General features: G+C 50.3%; 7 protein-coding genes across 7 annotated transcripts; 6 read left to right on the top strand and 1 right to left on the bottom strand.

Moving 5' to 3' along the window:
- The first annotated feature begins 5 nt into the window (after positions 1-5).
- BJX68DRAFT_164326 (uncharacterized protein) lies at positions 6-966 on the top strand. Its single transcript, XM_071036928.1, has one exon. It carries the CDS (start codon positions 135-137, stop codon positions 762-764), a length of 630 nt encoding a protein of 209 aa, XP_070903481.1. The 5' UTR covers positions 6-134; the 3' UTR covers positions 765-966.
- A 479-nt stretch (positions 967-1,445) lies between these two features.
- On the bottom strand, positions 1,446-1,940 carry BJX68DRAFT_262842 (SUMO family protein SMT3; the record flags this gene model as incomplete). The annotated part of the gene is made up of 3 exons (XM_071044542.1): positions 1,446-1,502; positions 1,593-1,861; positions 1,934-1,940. The coding sequence occupies 3 exons, from the start codon at positions 1,938-1,940 to the stop codon at positions 1,446-1,448; spliced, it is 333 nt and encodes a 110-aa protein (XP_070903480.1).
- A 132-nt stretch (positions 1,941-2,072) lies between these two features.
- On the top strand, positions 2,073-3,035 carry BJX68DRAFT_228387 (DUF1903-domain-containing protein). Its single transcript, XM_071038848.1, has 4 exons — positions 2,073-2,343; positions 2,412-2,462; positions 2,512-2,524; positions 2,579-3,035. Exons 1-4 carry the CDS (start codon positions 2,341-2,343, stop codon positions 2,749-2,751), a joined length of 240 nt encoding a protein of 79 aa, XP_070903479.1. The 5' UTR covers positions 2,073-2,340; the 3' UTR covers positions 2,752-3,035.
- A 156-nt stretch (positions 3,036-3,191) lies between these two features.
- BJX68DRAFT_164275 (nucleoporin Nup84/Nup107 family protein) lies at positions 3,192-6,954 on the top strand. Its single transcript, XM_071036927.1, has 5 exons — positions 3,192-3,346; positions 3,412-3,658; positions 3,707-5,761; positions 5,817-6,263; positions 6,328-6,954. The coding sequence occupies exons 1-5, from the start codon at positions 3,284-3,286 to the stop codon at positions 6,672-6,674; spliced, it is 3,159 nt and encodes a 1,052-aa protein (XP_070903478.1). The 5' UTR covers positions 3,192-3,283; the 3' UTR covers positions 6,675-6,954.
- Positions 6,955-8,745: 1,791 nt separating this feature from the next.
- On the top strand, positions 8,746-14,577 carry pmcA (putative P-type calcium ATPase). Its single transcript, XM_071038847.1, has 4 exons — positions 8,746-12,464; positions 12,513-12,654; positions 12,711-12,963; positions 13,024-14,577. The coding sequence occupies exons 1-4, from the start codon at positions 9,432-9,434 to the stop codon at positions 13,946-13,948; spliced, it is 4,353 nt and encodes a 1,450-aa protein (XP_070903477.1). The 5' UTR covers positions 8,746-9,431; the 3' UTR covers positions 13,949-14,577.
- Positions 14,578-16,027: 1,450 nt separating this feature from the next.
- On the top strand, positions 16,028-17,754 carry BJX68DRAFT_252896 (uncharacterized protein; the record flags this gene model as incomplete). Its single annotated transcript, XM_071042627.1, has 4 exons — positions 16,028-16,420; positions 16,516-16,739; positions 16,797-17,559; positions 17,617-17,754. 4 exons carry the CDS (start codon positions 16,028-16,030, stop codon positions 17,752-17,754), a joined length of 1,518 nt encoding a protein of 505 aa, XP_070903476.1.
- A 591-nt stretch (positions 17,755-18,345) lies between these two features.
- On the top strand, positions 18,346-20,008 carry BJX68DRAFT_228364 (uncharacterized protein). Its single transcript, XM_071038846.1, has 3 exons — positions 18,346-18,799; positions 18,854-19,440; positions 19,497-20,008. Exons 1-3 carry the CDS (start codon positions 18,500-18,502, stop codon positions 19,894-19,896), a joined length of 1,287 nt encoding a protein of 428 aa, XP_070903475.1. The 5' UTR covers positions 18,346-18,499; the 3' UTR covers positions 19,897-20,008.
- Positions 20,009-20,113: the final 105 nt, after the last annotated feature.

Raw genomic sequence — 20,113 nt, 5'->3', positions numbered from 1 at the left:
GCTCGCCTCTCGTCCTGTCCTCGCTACATGAGCTCTTGTACTTCATATCTACATACATACTACCTACTTGCCTCCTCTCCTCCGACCATTAAACTGTTAGATATACATAATACCCCTGCTAACTCGCCACCTCAATGTCTTCAGCAGCCGCAGCCGCAACAGCAACCTCCCAACTCCAATCCTCCCTCCGCGAACTACACATAGGCGAAAAAGGCTCTACCACTCCAGACATCCTACGCCCCAAGCTCACAACATCCGCCATAAGCTCTCCAATCCCCGTGACGAAGAAGAAGAAAGCCCCCGTCGTCGCCGACTCCTGGGAAGATGAAGCAGACACAGCATCCGAAGGCGAAAACGAAAAAGCAGGCGATCTAAGTCAAGCAGGGTCTACGGATAGCAGTCTACCTATGTCCCCCGCTGCGGTAGAGGGACCTCTCGACCCACCACCCACGCCTATTTCCCCGCAGACGTCACAGCCCTGGGTGAATACGTCGGCGTACACGAGTGTTGGGTCGGCTGGTCCTGGCCCTGGGTCTGCGGGTGCGCGGGACCCGAACCGTCGACCGGAGAAGCAGACTGCTGTTGCAGGGAGGCTGATTGCTGCGGGGTTGGGGATTCGAGCGCCGAAGAGGACGGAAGAGCAGAGGGCGTATGATCGGGCTGTGAAGGAGCAAGAGATCAGGCGGCGGAATAAGGAGCGCGAGGAGGCGGCTAAGCTGAAGGAGGAAGAGGAGAAGGCAAAGGCTGCCGTCTGGGATGCTTAAGTGCTCTCGTGTGACTGAGTATTTGGGTTTCCCAGGTCCTATGATTGGCTTTTTTTTTCCTAACGGTTTTGTTCTACGTTCATTCCGGCGGAGTTCTTTGTGTTATCTTCAAAAAGAAGGGGTTTACTCTGGACTGGAGTTCAAGTTCCGAGACTGCATCGTGAACAGGAGGGGACACAGGAGGCTGGCTTGTAGACTACTGCATCAGTATCATGATTCACGAGCTAGCTGCTCAATATCAAATGCTAGCTAATGTTAAGATTTCCAGGCACTGAAACGCAACGGGATCGTAGTCAGAGCTCAGAACCGTCTATGCACAAGCTTTCGTCGTTGCTAAATTCGTAAAGGACCATCAATCTTCAGAATTCGGTCACAGCTCGAATACGATCTCCTCGAACTGAGCCTCAACACAACTCTTGCAACCCCGTGCGCCAAAGTTCTGCAACATAACCAGCCAGATCTCGTCTACCTTTCCGGGCTATCCTACCCCGAAGACGCCCACAATCCTCACCACGACACCTGCGGATCCCTTGCCAAGATACAGTGGACGTGAAGAGGACCCCAAGATAGGAGCCGAAAATACAAGCAATTCTGGTTACCGAAACGACAAGTTCACGAGGGGAAAGCGAAAGAAAAGTATGGATGTAGTATTGCGAGATATCGTCATAGAAAATGCTCTGATCAGCCGCCGATCTGCTCCTGGTGGACCTCCAACGTGTCGCCGTCGGCCATGTCCAGCTGCAGAAAAGAGAAGAAAAGGTCAGTTGTATATTCACACTAAAGACAGAGAAACTCCGCAAAGCCACGTATATCAGGAGCCAGACGTACCGTGTCAGGGGTATCTTCCGGGCGAACCCGGGTGCCGTCAAACAAAAACCGAACTGTCGATGGTTGCTTGCCTTGACGGTCGCAAAAGGCATCCATCAATTTCTTGAGTTGTGTTGTTCGTTTGATCTTGAAGAAGACCTCATTGTTATTATCGGTTACTTTTATGTTCAAATGCTCCGCAGGAGCAGGAGCGTCGCCTCCAGTCGCGTCGGCCATATCTTGAGCGGTTATTTTGACGGTAGGTGGTTTTGAGAGAAGGGAGTTTGCGTCTGGAAAAGATGTATCTGTTAGCTCCGTTGTCGGTTAAGCATGCGCGATGAATGCGGGGTAAGAGAGAAAACTAGACATGAGAAGTGATGCCAGTGTTTTACTTACAGAGAAGGTCAAGGTGGTGAGTAAAGTACGTCTGCACGCAGAAAGGCTCGAAGAGGATGTGATGGAGGAAATGGAGGTTGATGATGGGGTGTTGAAGGTCAAGTGGTTAGAGGCGACGAGGTGATTAAGACCCCACCAGTGAGGACACGAAGGAAAATCTATTTTGCGGCGCGCCTCATGCTGGATGCTGGAGTGAGCGCATCGGCAGTCTCGAACCTTCAATCGATACTGAACAACATAGGTGCTTGTCATCTTTGAGGAAGTTCAGTTCAGGGTTGGTCCTTGCAGTATAATCTCTACCTGCTCCAGCTTGATTCCTCATCTCTTAGAGAGCCAATCTGGGTCGAAAGGTTATCCAGTGTCTCGTTACATCATGGTATGAACAGAATATATAGCCGCAACATATACGGAGTACACTCAGCTCGATAATAACAACACCTCCAGGGCGGGTTGAAAGAGGACATAGCATTTGATCCTCCATGCCATCCGCGAGCAGTAAGTGTTCACTTCAACGGCTGCCCGTTCAATTGACTGATTTGTATAGTGCGCCATTCAAGGTGAATAGCATGCCTGACCCATGGCTCCGATAAACCAAGCGTTGACCTTCACAGCATGTTTGACCAGGAACTCTTACCAAGAGGAAAAGTGCCAGGCTCAGATCAACGCACTGTATGAGTGCTGCAATCTGTTCTACAGGGAACATGGGGAGGATGCAAAGACACCAAGTTGTCCTAAACCGAATTTACTGAGGCTGCGAATGAAACAGCGCGGACAAGAAGCCTAGATAGTCGTATTTCCTTGATATCTGACCTGCTTGTCGGATAGACGCAGTCGTGTACATACTATGACCCGTATATAAGGGAATACTTATTATAGATGGTGGTCGACCAGCGCTGGAGAGAAGGTGTTGTAACAATTCCCTTGCAGTCGCAGCTCCCATACAAAAAAAAGAGCCGGAACAGTTGTGAAAATTGCTGAATTGCTCTAAGACAATCTTGAGCACGCGAGAGGCCGTTTTTGACCTGAACGAAGATTGAAGCGCTCGTTCCGAGACTCTAATGATTGCCTAAATGACATTAGAGAAGAAAAGAAAGGAAAGAAGAAAAAGCAGCAGCAGAAATTCGAGATTTTTAAAGCGTGGATGGCGGTTAGCTAGTCCACTTGGGGCCTAGCGGAAGCCGACCAAAACACCGCGCTGGGCCAACAAGAATTCGTGCGGTGACAACTCAAAGAGGCAGAAACACTGCGCGCAGATTGAATCCGCTTCTTCTCAATCCATTGCTCAGGAAGCCGGACTTCTTACTGCCATCTCGTTTATGGCTCCATTAATCAGACCCGCCGGGTCTGCCGGTCCTGTCTCTGGCTTCACGTCATTAAATGTGAGTTCTCTGTTTTGAGCTTGCTTCCGAGCTGGCGCCCTCTAACCCATATTTTGGTACTACAGCAAAATCGACAACCACCAAGTGAACCCGCGGTTATTGAGATTGATGACGATGATGATGAACCCATGGATGATGAAGAGGAAGAAGACGAGGAGGAGGAGGAGGAAGACGAGGTCTTAGAAGACGAGGATGACGATGAGGACATGGATGACGGGGATGAGAACGGAGAGCTGGAGGAGGACGAATCCATCGAAGACATGAATGGTAGCGAATCGCCTCTTCACCTCGTGGCCGCTACGAATGGCCAGAGTACGTTTCCCGACGTGGGCCCTTGATAATAAGCTGACCATGCTCCAGATGGGTTTGACGCCGGCGCTTCAGAATTCTTCACTTCCGCAGGAGCACAGGAAGCATTGCATCCCCTTCGCCGCACTGCCGACAGAGTTACGCGCCAAATCGAAGCGTTTGCGGAACAACTAGACCGTTTTAAGCAAAAGGGCAATCGCGCTGACGAGTTCGGAAGCTACCAGGCCGTTTATCAGTTGGTGAAGGGATATGAGACAATCGCGCAAGACGCCATCCATGACGTCTCAAGACAGGACACTCTGAAGAAAGCAAAGCTTGGGTGGAGTTTCAGCAAGACCAATGGTACCGCACAGCGCGATCCCAAGACTGAGGAGGAACTTCAACGACTACAATTAGAAGCAAACACCTGGCAGCTTCTGTTGAACTTGATCAGTGTTGATGACCCTGCCAGCAGGGCTAGCTACCGAAAAGCACAAGAAACCGTGTTCCAGAATCTCCATCGGTATTCCTCGGATCGCGAAGTCTGGGAACAGTTCTTGAAGGTAGATCAATATGCGCTGGAATGTGTTCTCACTATGAAGTGGCTGGAACATACAGCGAAGAACTCTACTCAGGACATTGACTCGCTGATCTCGGAATTGGAAATCCAGGCCGAAAGAGGACAAGGCGCATGGGCTCATGGGTGGCTCTACACCAAGGAGACTATCAAGGGACAAAAGCGACTGCGTGCCTGGCCACAACCTCTCGAACCCAATGACCCGAACATTACCGCTTCACTTCTGACGTCCGATCAATCCGAGCCTATGGTTACCCAGTTAGATCCCGACGCAGTCACTCGCCAGAAACAGAATCTCCAGAGGAAGGACCAGTTCTACGAGCGTGCCACTTGGATGACGTGTTGGAAGATGCTGAGGCAAGGTGAAAACTGGACAAAGATCAGAGATTGGGCGGCAGATCGCCTGGAGAACTGGCGGGCAGTGAGCCTCTGTGGCTCTAGCGTTGACGCCAACTCGGGCGGGGAGAACACCCCCATCGACGATGGGACTACGCGCATGATGAACTGGCGGTCCCAGGACTCCTGGAGAGCTGCTTGCTCAAGCCTAGCTAGGGATCCGAAGACGGAAGATTTCGAGCGGGCCGTTTACGCGCTGTTGAGCGGCGAGTCGGAAGCGGCCTTCAAGGTGTGCCAGAGTTGGGACGACTATCTCTACGTTTACTTTAACAATGTCGTCTTGTCACGCTACAAAGGCTTTTGCAAGCAGTTTCAGCGAAAACTCAACCATTCGCCAACGACTCCTGTCGTCTTCACACCGGAGCCTGCTGGATACGCAGATTTCAACAAGTTCGTGTTGTACACCAGGGGCAACGATCGAATTGGCGGAGAGGCTCGGAATCCATACCGAACAATACAAGCCGCTATTCTGGGCAAAAGCTATGATGGCTTCTTCAACGCCTTGGCCAAGGCCGTCTCACAAGCAGCTATCAATAGAGGCGAACCCAGTTTTGTGCCCAACCTCTCGCCGACAAGTGTGGATGATTCTTTTCTCATCACGGCTGAGGATAGTGATGCGTTGAGGATTGCCACCCACCTCTATGTTGTCGCCAGCGCCATTGGGTACGTCCGAAACGACACAGAGTTTATCAACACCGCATCCGTAAATGTGGTTGGTTATATCGCCGATCTTGAGGACGTTGGCGTTGTTGACATGATCCCGCTTTATGCCTCACTTCTGCCGAAGGACCTCGCCTACTCTGTGCTTGGCCAAGTCTTGATTGAAATAGTTGATCCGAGAGAGAGGCGGATGCAGGTACAGTTAATGCATACGCATGATATAGACATCGAAGCAGTCATTCGCAAACAGTGGGACATGGTTACCTCTAGTGTTTCTGCAGTGGACCGTTCAAGGACAATCAGGCGGTTCCCCAAAGTGGTCAGCCGCAAGGATGGCCATCGCGAGTTGGTGCCCGTGAAGAAGGATTTCATTGGAACAGACCTTTCGATGGACGACGAACGAGTCATTCGCAGCCTCGAATGGCTTCGCTACATTGATGGACAATGGGGCAGAATATGCTACCTAGGGGCTTCCCTTTACCGGAGATTCTATCGTGAGTTTAATACATCCAATAATTATGATGACAAAGTCTGCTAACGCTGTCATAGTTGCGGGTAAACTCCCGGCAGCTCGCGAGCTCAGCAGGCGTATGTATCTATCGGAGATCTCCCGCGAGTCATTCGGTTTCGATATCGCAGAGTTCCCCATAGATGCCGAAGACGGAACCGATGCTGGCACTCCAGAACCTTCTAGCCCGACAAAGACAAGAGTATACGGGCATAAGCGAAACAAATCCAGCAATAGTCTACCGTCTACCGCCGAGACTAGGCTGCTCTATACACAATCACAAACGATGCGTGACCTAGAAGAGCTTATCCTGGCATTTGACGCATTGGAACGATTTGCCACTGTCTGCGAGAAGCTTGACAAGACCAAGCGTCGACGAGATTCTGGAACCATCAAAGGTCTCAGAGACGAATTGCAAGACGCTTTAGACGGAGTCAGCGTGCATATCGATGCCGTCCTCTACGACTGGCTAGTCAGCGCTCAAGACCGTAAGTTCTGACCCTGTTACTGAGTTTTATCTCTGGAACAAATGATCTAACAAGCAAACCACAGAGGCCGAACTCGCCGACCTAGAAGAAATCCGAAGCACCTACATTCCCGAACTCTTCCTTGATTACCACAGCGCCCTCTACTACTCCGCCCACGTTATCAGCAGCGATATCCTAGTACAGTGCATGAACCTGGCAATGCAGGTCGCCGAGAACGAGTTCCTGACTCGCAGCTTCGTTGCCTCGCGGCGTATGACCGAGCTCATGGACGCCCTGGCCCTTTCCAGCAAGGCGATGGTCAATGCGCGCGCAAAGTCCAACGTGAGGCTTTTGGGCGGCGAGACTCTCGGGATTTGGAATGTGCAGGTGCCCGCGGATCAGGAGGAGGAGATGCTCCGTGAAGCGCAGTGACTCTCGAACCCACACGTAACCGCACACAAGCCTCCACACTGGCGGTAGACTACCCCAGCTTGTAATCCGTCTTACTTTTTCTACTACTACTAGGCGCACACTGCACCGGTAGTCAGTGAGTATATACATACATAACTGTACTTACTGTATGTACTGTACTTCGCACTTCACACTGAGACAGACAGGCCAGACCGATCAGACCAACTGCATTGCATGACTGAATGTACATTACAAAACCACCACCGCAATCATCGTCGAGTTTCCCCTTTTTTCCTTGCTTCTTTGGGTTGGTTCATTCTTCGACGTTGTTGTCTTTCTCATTATGTTGGTCTTCTTGGTTGAGTGGGGGGGCCGTGGATTGTATTAATCGGCCTCGAGGCTCAATGGTAATTTCATTGCGACTGCATCTTGACAGGGTTTTACATAGGGAGTAATATAAAAGAGGTGTTTTCATCTATGATAAGATACGTACTGATCAGCACAGTGGACTTTGTACTTGTAGGATTATTAGTGGATCATAAGTCCTAGGTTCGTCACTGCCTTCGCAGAGGGGTTTGATATGCATATCTGGACGGTCATTGAAATGCAGCTTGTGTCAATCGTTGAACCGCCGGCGGAGAGAATGAAAAATCAAGCTACTCCACTGCCAATACGACCGGAGATGGATCTTGAATCGCAGTGCGCATGTAACCCATCGAAATCAAATGTGTCACGGTGTTCCCCCAGAGAAGTTGCTGACGACGGCACTACCCCGTGGACTCGCGCGTTACGCGTACGGATAGGCCTCAAGGGAGCAATTTGCCAATTACGTCTCTTCTACGCATTAGTTATTCTTTAATGCTTACTCAGGATTCTAACTGGAGTAAGCCCAGACGACAGGCGGGATCGAGGTCTCCCTTGGAAGATGACTGTTTCACATCCATCATACAATTGCCTCGGGCTTCGGAGTGATGCCCTAAGGGAGTGTAGTACGGATTTTGATACACGTCCGCTTACCAAGTTTTGGGGCACTAATGACTCTTGGGCCTTGGCTTTGGAAGACGGTTGGTCTCGAGCCTCGAGCCTTGAAGAGGCGGGAGCAAAAACACGTCATGCTCGTCGTGGTGGTTGATATGGACAAGGTTTTGTGGTTGCGTCCTCACCCACGGTACGGATGAAAGCAGGAGGATTCTCGCCCAACGCGAATCAAGCAGAGAGCACCTCCGTCAATTTTTTTCCTGTACCCAGGCGAGCAACATATCGTCGACGACTGAACACCCATCACAAACAGAAACAAGGGTCCCCAGACCAACCCCTGCGACTGGAGATGAAGCGAGATGGTCGCTCTAGCGCCGCATCAGGCAATCGCACGTTTCTTGTTCAAAAGCTGCTAGCATGATAGTCAAGTCTTGACTGTGAATATTCCTGCAGGACAGCCAATGATGAATAGCAATAATCGATAGTGAAGCTTTGAAATTTGTTTTCAACAACGGGATCAGAAGCTTCGAATTGCAGCAAAGAGAGGGAGTGGGGTTTGCACAGCCTTCGCCAAGACACCGATCCCTTAACACTATTTGTTTGCCGACGTCCAGACTGACGATTTTTCTTGATTTGCTGGGGGGTTTTGTTGTGAAAGGATGGTGAAATGTGAGAAATATATGCCAGCGTGTCTGTCTGATGTCCATGGCCAGGTCTCTTCTGGGGAGATGCAGGAAGAGCTGCCAGCTGGCAGTCTTCGTATTTGACCTCAATCAACACCAACCTCGTAGTACCTAAGTACTGTAACTCGAGAATGAGTTCGGGTGGAAGGAGCGATTTGCCTGGCGAATAATTCGCCCTTGCAATTGCCTCTCAGAAGCACAGGGATTCGGAAGGACAAAGGGGAAAAAGGAAGAAAAGATGAGACTGAAAGTGTTGGTGTTATGGAGAACCTCGACCAAAAGTGGAATGAGGCAGTGCAATGCAGCAGCGAGTAAAGTTGCAGGACAAGCTCCGTCTTGACAATTTGGTGTGGCAATCACAAGTCAAGCTGTAAAGGATCCATAAAAGGAGTTAGAATCGCTCCTTCCATTGATGCTTCTCGCCAAATAATCTTGAGAGTGAGGCAGTCTTCTCAGCACATTGTGAGAGAGCTGAGGAGGAAGAGCAGGAGGTTCTGCACGCGTAAAACAGTAAAAAATACGAGGGCTCTGGAATCTGGACAGATCCAGTGGAGCCAGAGTGGAGTGACGGAAGCAGTGCGTACTGCATCATTAGCTCGTTCGGTTTTGGCTTGTCGGCTCAGGGTCCTGCTTCGCATTGGCTTCAAGCAAAAGTTCCCGCTCAGTGCTCTTCCATCTTTCCCATCCCTCTCCAAGTCTCAGTCGCCCTGCCCGATGTTTTCGCATTGATCTCTCAATCCCTTGGGCTTGTTGTTCGACAGAAAAGGCCCTAAAATTTTAGTCGTATAACCTTATTCTTTCTCCCTTTGCTTGTCACGTTGACCTGTTCCTTCGTTTGTTTGGCCGGATTCGGGTCGCCCTTGGGCAGAACACAAAGCCACCTCGCAGCTCACCAACCTTTCCAGGATCCTTGATGGCATCTCTCCAGTCACGCTGAGCTCTTGTGTCACTTCCCAGGGAACGAAACCTCAATCCCCCTGTTAGCGCGACAATCGTTTATGACTCCATTGAATAGCGTCCAGGTGCTCCTCTTGGAGCCACTTTCTCATTGATATCAAACATCTCTTTGTTCTGTTTTCTCGGCTTTTGAGAGATTCGGTCGACTCCTTGGCCGACCATGTCCGAGTCGAGAAATTCGGTTGAAGATGATTCCAGACAATCAGCCTCAACGCCGCTGCGCCGAGAACGAGCTCCCACCATAACGATAGACACTTCTGCCGTCACCTCAACAGCGGACCAAAACCCACCTCCTCCCCAGATTTCGGGACCATCACAGTCTTTGCACTCGGCTAATCATGTTGACCCGACGGGTGATACTAGCGCTTTACTGAATGGCAGCGGTGTTTCGCCTACCGACACCCGGTCAGCTCCGTCAGTACGATCATATGCTTCGTCGGAAGGCAGAGAGCACGACAGCAGGCCGACCTCTCCGTCGCCGCACAACGTTTTATCTCCCAATTCGAAGATTACAGATTCGATGCTTCACTCCAATTACCTTTCCGTACCAGGCGCTAGATCTCGCGGAAATTCTCTGGAGTCTGAGGACTCATCTCACTCAAATGGTGGTGATTCACGTCAAAATGGAAACCACGGTTCGCCATCTGACTCGGCAAAGACTACGATTGAAAATTACGAGGAAGCGCTTCAGCCGGATCCCGGACGGGAAGCGGAATTCGAGGTGGAAAACAACAGCTTTGCCTTTTCCCCCGGGCAGCTGAACAAATTGTTGAATCCCAAGAGCCTTGGCGCTTTCTACGCTCTTGGCGGTATTGCTGGGCTTGAGAAGGGCCTGCGAACTGATATACGCAGCGGTCTCAGCCTGGATGAAACCGAGCTGGACGGGACTGTGAGCTTTGAAGATGCCACTTCCCCGAGCAACTCTGTGCCAAAGCCCGCGACTGATACACCACCTCAAACGCCGCCGGATCGAGCAAACACCACGCCACACAAACAGGACGAGAATGCCTACGCCGACCGTAAGCGTGTATTTGGGCCCAACAAACTTCCAGAGAAGAAAACAAAGAGTATTCTTGAGCTAGCATGGCTTGCATACAACGACAAGGTCCTCATTCTCTTGACAGTTGCGGCTGTTATCTCACTCGCGCTAGGTATCTACCAGTCTGTCACGGCAAAACCCGGCGAGCCGCGGGTTCAGTGGGTTGAGGGAGTGGCCATCATTGTAGCTATTTTGATTGTTGTGGTGGTTGGTGCAGCCAATGACTGGCAAAAAGAACGGCAGTTCGTGAAGTTGAACAAGAAGAAAGAGGATAGAATGGTCAAGGTAATCCGTTCCGGAAAGATGACTGAAATCTCTGTCCATGACATCCTTGTCGGTGATCTCATGCATTTGGAGCCTGGTGACCTTGTCCCAGTTGATGGAATTTACATATCCGGCCACAATATCAAATGCGATGAATCCTCTGCTACTGGTGAATCCGACGTCCTGCGCAAATCGCCTGCTCATGAGGTTTATGGTGCTATTGAACGACATGAGAATCTGGCTAAACAGGACCCGTTTATTGTATCTGGTGCCAAAGTATCGGAAGGCGTCGGAACGTTCCTGGTTACGGCGGTTGGGGTGCATTCAACATACGGCAAGACTATGATGTCTCTCCAGGATGAAGGCCAGACAACACCACTGCAGACAAAGCTGAACGTCCTTGCAGAGTACATTGCGAAGCTTGGTCTAGCCGCTGGTTTGCTATTGTTCGTGGTGCTCTTCATCAAGTTCCTCGCCCAGCTGAAAGGTCTTGGAAACGCCGATCAGAAAGGTCAGGCTTTCCTGCAAATCTTCATTGTGGCTGTCACAGTCATTGTTGTTGCGGTTCCTGAGGGTCTGCCTCTTGCTGTGACACTCGCCCTTGCGTTTGCTACAACTAGGATGCTGAAGGACAACAACCTGGTCCGTCTGCTAAGAGCCTGCGAAACCATGGGAAATGCAACAACAATTTGCTCAGACAAGACGGGTACACTAACGGAGAACAAAATGACAGCTGTTGTTGCTACATTGGGTACCAGCACTAAGTTCGGAGGGAAATCCCAGGCCTCGTCGCCCGCTCCTGGGAATGAAGGCCGAGCAGCCGACTCTGAAAACGCACTGTCTCCATCTGAATTCGCCAACAGCCTCTCCCCGCCGGCGAAACAGCTGCTTCTAGACTCGATCGTGCTCAACTCAACTGCATTCGAAGGAGAACAGGAAGGGACTATGACTTTTATTGGCTCGAAAACTGAAACCGCTCTCTTGGGCTTCGCACGAACTTACCTTGGCCTAGGTTCACTCAGCGAGGCTCGGGATAATGCGAATGTAGCTCAAATGGTGCCATTCGATTCTGGCCGCAAATGCATGGCAGTTGTGATTAAGATGGACAACGGCAAGAAATACCGGATGCTCGTCAAAGGTGCATCGGAGGTCTTGTTGGCTAAGTCGACGAGGATCGTTCGCGATCCTACTCAGAATCTTGATGAAGGCCCGCTGGATGAGAAGGATCGATCGACCCTTGATGACACCATCAACCATTATGCCACTCAGTCCTTGCGAACCATCGGCCTGGTTTACCGTGATTTCACAGAATGGCCCCCGCGTGGAGCTCCTACACAGGAAGAAGACCGTTCACTCGCATCTTTCGACCACATCTTTAAGGATATGATCTTCTTCGGCGTTTTTGGCATTCAAGATCCGCTCCGAGCTGGAGTTACAGAGTCAGTCCACCAATGCCAACGTGCTGGAGTCTTCGTCCGCATGGTTACTGGTGACAACATTGTGACCGCGAAGGCAATTGCTCAAGAGTGTGGAATATTTACGCCTGGAGGTGTAGCAATCGAAGGGCCTAAGTTCCGAAAACTAAGCAGCCGCCAAATGACCCAAATCATCCCACGGTTGCAAGTTCTCGCCCGCTCTAGCCCTGATGACAAGAAGATTCTGGTTACTCAACTCAAGAAGCTTGGCGAGACAGTTGCTGTTACGGGTGACGGCACAAACGATGCTCAGGCATTGAAGACAGCAGATGTTGGATTTTCAATGGGAATAACAGGTACCGAGGTGGCCAAAGAGGCGTCAGACATCATCCTCATGGATGATAACTTTGCTTCTATTGTCAAGGCTATGGCTTGGGGTAGAACTGTAAATGATGCTGTGAAGAAGTTCCTGCAGGTGAGTCTCATGTTAACCCTGTGGTAAGCTGCTTGCTAATAGGTATAGTTCCAAATCACCGTCAACATCACAGCGGTCCTCCTCACGTTTATCTCTGCGGTGGCCAGTGGTGATGAGGAGTCTGTGTTGACAGCAGTGCAGCTTTTGTGGGTCAACCTGATCATGGATACTTTTGCTGCTCTAGCTTTAGGTATGCTGCTCTGGAGACTGTCTCACTCACACTTAACATATCTAACTGCGTTTTAGCAACCGACCCTCCCTCTCCTTATGTTCTTAACCGACGCCCTGAGCCGAAGTCCGCGCCGCTTATTACCTTGACCATGTGGAAAATGATCATTGGACAAAGCATCTACCAACTTGTCGTCACCCTGATTCTGAACTTTGCTGGAAAGTCGATCCTGAAGTCTATCATTGACTTTTCAGATGAAGATGCGGACACCGCTCTCAAGACGGTAGTGTTTAACACGTTTGTCTGGATGCAAATCTTCAACCAGTGGAAGTAAGTGTAATACTTTTGACATTTAGCGAAAAGGGAGCCAAATCGCTAACATGTATCCAGCTCTCGTCGTCTAGACAGTGGCCTGAACATCTTCGAAGGCATTTTCCGCAACCGCTGGTTCATCGGCATCCAGTTCATTATTGTTGGTGGACAGATTTTGATCATCTTCGTTGGCGGACACGCCTTCTCTGTTACTGATCTCACAGGAGCTCAATGGGCAGTCTGTCTAATTCTTGGCGTGATCTCTCTCCCGGTTGCCGTTATCATTCGACTTATCCCAGATGAGTTCATCAGGAAACTTATTCCCACGTGGAGCCGCAAGAAGGGTCCGGAGCTCATTATATCTGACGAGGACCGGCGATATGAGTGGAACCCCGCTCTCGAGGAAATCCGCCACCAGCTGAAATTTTTCAAGTCGCTCCGTGGAGGACGGATGAGGAACTTGGCGCACAAGCTACAGCATCCAGAAGAGTTCTTGCCTCGGTCACGCAGTGGCTCAAGGTCCCGAGAGAACTCGGCTCCAGGTACCCCGGTTGCAGAGAGCAGTGAAGGTACTCCGCCGTTCCCTGCGACTCCCGATTCCCGGTCTCACAGACGCGCCCGTTCCCGCTCGAACTCGGCATTCGGTCCGGCGGCTGCAATGGCAGGCATAGTCGCAGGGAGTATTGCTGGATGGTCTCCGATTGAGAGAACAAACGGAGAGGGAGAGTCATTCAAATTCGACTTCAACGGCGGAAATGTCAGCAGACAACCGGGTATCGAGATCCATCCCGACACCGCTCCTGACGACAACGTCATCAATAACTATCTCTCTACATCGAACACCCCTCCGAGTCAGAACCCTGACCTGCTTCCTTTCTTCGAGCACGCACCTCCTGCCCGTGAGCCTTCTAGCCGCAGCAGACGATCCACATCTCGTCGGTCTCAATCTCGGTCTAGCCACAGTCACAGCAACAGTCAGAGTCAAAGCCAGAGCCAGTCTTAAACATACGCCGATCGACTTACCTTCTCTATACGTACCCCACTTTCAAAGGAGTTATTCCGTGTACGGCTGGACTTCTCATAACTCAACCGTTCCCTTCCTTCGATCCTTGTCTTCATCTCTCAAAAAGTATCATACTGGACGCTAACCATTTCTCGTCATACGCTTGCTAATATCCGCCTTCATTCTTTCGGAGCTTCTATTCTCCCAACACCAGTGTGTGTTTGGCGTCTGTGGGTGAACACATTTAATTGTACTACACCTCTTCCGTTCGTTGCTTCTGCCTGTCTGTCTTGCTTAGTGCGTCTGTTATTGTTTTGTAATAGAGAGCATAAAGGTTGGCGTTTGAATTTGAGCCCGGCGCTTTCGGACGGCTTGTATTTGCTTCTCGTTTTGTTCCTTTAGTCTACTTCTTCCGGGTCGACCTTCTTTGTATATATTTTACTCCCCTCGGTTTATCTGATACCTCGTTGTTAGTTAGGCCGTTCCTTCTATTTTGAGGCTGTCCTAGGACAAATACAGACTTCAAACTGGATATATTTCGTGTCCTAGTAGAAGCAGACGTAAAGCTTGAGCCGCCTACTTGGCAAAGTAGCCAACACCAGGAAACAATGCACACACTTTATATATCACTAAGAAATGATTCGAGTATTTCTCACCCCGTTGTACTTCCTTCAATAACGTTTGGAAGACCTTTCAACTACTGGTAGCTTCGCTTAGAGCCCATTGCCATTGAGCAACACCAGAATCCCAGACTCGAAAAAGGCCACTGCATGACATGTGATAAAAAGCTAAAAAAGGGACTTATAACCACGGGCACGGGCACGGACACGAAGGGTAAAAAGCATAAATATACTCCAAGTCTGAGGGCCTAGTGCGCCTGCGTGACTTAATTATTTGGCCCTCTCATGACCAGAATAAGCTCTTTTTAACATTGCATAGTTGCGCTTATGCACGCTTACTGTGACACAAGGGCTAACTAACTAAATGATAGATTAATCCAAGAAGGGCTAAGGTGCAGGTTGCGGCATGCTTGTTGATAGATCCGGAGTTCTTAGGGCAGCGCTTGATGCTAGCCGCTACCTATAGATTGAGATCGCAGGCTCCGTACCTTAATCGGAGAAGTCCCAAGGAGTCCCAAGAAACAAGTTGAGAGGAAGCGTGACTGAAGCCTACGTAACCGTCATGATGTGGTTGGTTAGGTTAGGCTACCTAGGGTCGAGAATTTATTGAGTTATAGACAACGGACAGTGTGGGCACATTCTCGGTAGAAACAGGGATCGTTCTAATTTGTCCGAAACTAACCGATGAGAAAAAAGCTTGGATAGACTGATTCCCCGAATCTTGGTTCCTTTTATTCTGCGGGTTGGGTTGCGAGGAAGGCAATCGGATGGACGGCTAAGTTCCGATACGTGGTGGTGAGTTTCTCCTGCATTCTCCGCTTCATTCCAGTGGTGTGGGGAGTGAATTATAATACGTCAGGTTGAGATCAAACAGAATGCTGCAGTGGATAATCGATTCCATTTTTGGCTTGATATCTGAGCGTTAAGGGGGTAGGAACGCGCTTAGCTTGCTCGCTGTGCTGTGACTGACGACCCGGTATGATGAAGATGGTGGCCCAAGGCCTGCAAAGGGCGTGTCTGTGATGAAGAGACAGAAATGACGACATTCGGTGAGCGAATTGTCGAGCTTTTGTTATGCCCATGCGAGTAGGATCAACATATGCTTGATGCCGGCTTCCGGTTACACTGTTTCATTATCAGCACATCTTCTAAAGCAGAGCGGAGCGGCGATCATGTAGATAGGCTTGGAACTGTAGCACCCGCTTGTATCCTCCCTTCCCGGCTTGGAATGCTGCTGGTGACGCAAAGCTAGACTGATATCAAACAGCCAATTGCTTATTTCCCAACTATCTCCCAGGCTTCTCGACTCCAACACCCCTGGAGTTTCTTCTGCGCGACGAACATGAGTGATAGCCGGCGACTTTCTGTTGAATATATGGACTCGCCAGCGAGATGGAAACCGCTCTCCGAACGCCTTCCCTTCCTCTGGAAATTTTTCTGCCGTTCGGATTCCACTAGCATGAGTCTCGAGGTTGAAAACAAACCTGAGTCCCACTCGCTGCAGAGTGTCACAGACGATGAAGCCGGCACGCATCCCGCCGAGAACCCCGTTTTGAAGTCGAGATATCAGCGATGGGCGGAGGGGGTCAAGGGCCTCGAGACCCGAGGGATTGAGCAAGTGCCTTTCGAGGAGCGTCAGAGAGTCAGCACATCGGCTTCATTCAATATCTTCCTGACGTGGTTCAGTATGGGAATGGCACTCAACAATATGGTCGTCGGGACTCTTGGGACGGTTGTTATGCGACTAAGTTTCCTGGATGCCGCACTTTGTGCCTTTTTTGGGAACTTTTTGGGCTGCATCGCCATAGGATATATGTGTACCTGGGGCCCAAGAAGTGGGCATCGCACCCTTGTATGATTGATCTGTTACACCTGATTTGGCCATATGCGCTAGCATTGGTTTGCATAACCGCAGGACAGATGGGCTTACCTTTCATATTTCATCAGATTGTATCTCGGTATCTTGTGGGGTTCAACCCTAGCAAGGTTTGCTGTTTCCTGAACGTGTTGACAAACCTGGGCTATGGTATGATGAGTTCAATGGTTGGAGGCCAGCTACTTTCCAAGCTCACCGGCGGTGCTGTTTCCGTGGTGGTTGGGATCATCATCGTCGCGCTGCTCAGTTTGGTCTTGGCAACTTTCGGAATGCACATCTTCCAGTACTATGAAAGGCAGGTTACACATCCACTCAGATTCAGGAAGAGTCATCCCTAACCATGTGTGAGCAGATTCGCATGGTTCCCACAATTGATGGTCTTCGCTATCCTTCTAGGGTCGGCAGGCCCCGAGTTCGATTTTGGTACTGTCTCCATTGGCTCAGCAGAGGAGGTCAATGCCAAACGGTTGGCATTCTTCTCACTCTGCCTTTCCAGTGCCCTATCCTGGGTTCCGGGAGCTGCTGACTACCACGTTTATTATTCGCCAAATACCGGGACCTGGAGAATATGGTCGGCGACCACTATGGGAGTGGGCCTCGCTATGACCATCACATTCATTCTTGGCGCCGGCCTTGGGACTGGCGTTGCTCATAATTCTGGTTGGGCAACCATATATGATGGTACCCCGGGCGGTTTGTTGATGGCCGGCTATGGCCGCCTTGGAGGGTTTGGCAGGTTCTGCGCGTTTATCAACGTACTAACAATCGTCTCCAACAACGCCCCCGGATCGTATTCCATGGCAATGAACTTTCAGATGCTTGGAGACTTTTGGTGCAAGGTGCCCCGCCCTGTCTTCACGAGCATCAGTACTCTCATATACACAGCGTGCGCCATTGGTGGCCGAGACTCTCTGTACGAGGTCTTCAAGAACCTGGTGCCGCTAATCGGCTATTGGATCATCATCTGGTTCACGATGTTGGTGGAATCGGATATACTCTTCAACAGAGGTAAACAGTACGACTGGACTGCATGGAATTGCCCTGAACGGCTACCAGTCGGATTCGCTGCCACGGCGGCTTTCTTTATTGGATGGGCTGGCGCTATTGTTGGTATGGTACGTACCTGCGCCGTACACTTCCTATCAGCCGTTTTTTGACGATCTCTCAAACAGGACCAAGTATATTATACCGGGCCAATCGCAGAGGCTATCGCGGGAGGTTGTGATCTGGGTATTTGGCTTGGCTTTGGTTTCACTGCTCTCGCCTTTCCACCGCTAAGAAAGCTTGAATTATCCCTTCTTAAGCGTTGATTTGACTCACAGGTTGCTTGTCCAACGCGATCGAGTCTGCCTGGGGAATTCCATCTGTGCATATAGGATGCCCGGACCGGGGGAAAAGCTCTTGGGAGGCAGATTTGATGAATAGTACGAGCAACCTCGGAGCGGGTTATCTCTCATCGTGCAAAAAAACATGCAGTAAGACGCACCCTTGGTTGCGGAAATTCGGCGCCGAGCAGCCAGGACGGGTCGTACAGAAGAGCATCTGATGATATCGGTTGGCAATCAGACCATATCCTGCAAGGCGCTCCCAAGATACTGGCTGTGTTAGATAGCTGAGTTTCGGAGCGAATGGGGAACGAGGGATTGAAGAGAGGCTGCTGTTTCGTGAAACAGAGCTACCCCACTCACTGGTGGTTTCAAAGAATTTAGGTTAATTCAAGGGAATTGGCCCGAAGACCTCTCAAGATCACAGCGAATCAAACTGAATTTTTTCAAATCCAAAGGATGAAGGATGAGGAGAAGCCAAGGGAAGCCGAGGTAAGCGAAGGAAAGACGGAGAATGAAAGCGCGGCGTTTGCTCGAGGGGCTCGGCCGCCTGACTCGAAAGTGCTTACACTGCTCCAAAGTTTGGATCCTTCAAGGGGCGATCTGGAGAGTGTGGGGAACTCACACCAGAGTCCAATATAAACGGCCACAATCCAGATCTCAACCCAAATTCTCCGATTCTCTTTTATGAGGTTGCCGTGATATTTATTTCGTATCGCGCGTCGCAAACATGGCGTCGTCTCCGGCGGAACTGCCAAAGGCACTGTCCAAAGCCCTCGCCACCATTCTGAAGGATGTCTCCCCTCAACAGCTCCTCAGATTTGTGCTTCCGTTGGTCGCCGCATACCCTGTTCTCGTTTCTCTCCTTCGCTTTCGCCGTGTAAAGCAAATCCACAAGAAATACAACTATCCAACACGAGAATCTTTTGCGCGAATGACTGATGAAGATGCGTTCCAAATCCAAAAGAATCTAGTGCAGTTCGAGTTTCCCTTCTTTTTCACCAAGGCCTTGCAGTTTGCGCTTTTTAGAGTATGCTTCATTCTTCTGGTTATTGAGAGGCTACCTCTAACTTGGCGGATCTAGACATATGGGATTCCCACCGTCTCCAAAGTTTTGACGAAAACAACACAATTTTCCGCTCCGGAAACTTCCCTAAAGCGCTACTCAGATACTGTTGTCTTGGTGCAGGAGTTTGTTGGACAGTCCCCGACCGCTGCACGCAGTCACGCAGCTATTGCGCGCACTCGGTTCGTCCACAGCGGTTACCGTGGGTCAGGCACGATTCTCGAGAGTGACATGCTATACACACTTGGGCTTTTCGCTGTCCAACCAGTCAGATTCATCAACAAATACGAATGGCGTGAGCTTACCGATATGGAGAAGTGCGCCATTGGCACTTTCTGGAAGAGCTTGGGCGATGGTCTCAACATCAGCTATGATGAGTTGCCTTCTGGAAAGACTGGATTCCGCGATGGACTTCATTGGCTGGAAGAGATTATGGCTTGGAGTGATGCCTACGAAGAAAAGTGCATGCTACCGCACGTCAAGAACCGCGAGGTCGCCGATGGAACTACGGAGGTCCTGCTTTACTCAATACCAAAAGCATTTCACCCTATTGGTCTGAATTTCGTCTCCTTTATGATGGATGATCGCCTGCGCAAGGCCATGTTGTAAGCACAGCTCCAAGTTGTGCAAATCTAGCCGCTCTATACTAACAACTGAGCAGGTACGAAGCGCCGCCAGCATCATATGCCAAGCTCTTCTCGTTCCTATTGTCCTCTCGCCGATTCGTCATGCGCTACCTCACGTTACCTCGCCCATATTTCATGCGTTATTCAACCTTTACTGAACGTCAGACCGTAGACGAGCAGATCTTTGCCACTCAGTGGGACGCCGCACCTTATTATGTCAAACCGACCATTTGGAATCGTTGGGGGCCAGCAGCTTGGTATACCTGGGCACTCGGGCGCCCGCTTCCTGGAGACCAGGGCGACAAGTACTATCCAAACGGCTACAACATTGCAAACGTTGGGCCTAAGCACTTCGAGGGCATGGGACGAAAGTCTCAGCAAGAAGCAGTAGAAGGATTGAAGATTACCCGGACTGGAGGGTGTCCATTTGCCTAGAGCGATGCTTGGATCCTATCGATGAGCCTATTTATCCATGAATTTGCGCCTTTCAACGGTACAGCGACATGATTTGATAACGTTAACTATATACTTAAATTGAATAAATGACATATACATGATCTTTGTCAGCCATGCCCTCCATTCCATGCTCTCTTCTTAAGACTCGACAACATAGGAGGCTCGACCTCTAAGGATAGGTAGGTAGGTACTGTTC

The sequence above is a fragment of the Aspergillus pseudodeflectus genome (assembly GCF_044049435.1).
Source record: "Aspergillus pseudodeflectus strain CBS 756.74 chromosome Unknown BJX68scaffold_5, whole genome shotgun sequence".
In the NCBI taxonomy this organism is placed as follows: domain Eukaryota; kingdom Fungi; phylum Ascomycota; class Eurotiomycetes; order Eurotiales; family Aspergillaceae; genus Aspergillus; species Aspergillus pseudodeflectus.
This window is presented reverse-complemented; position numbering and strand designations above follow the sequence as displayed.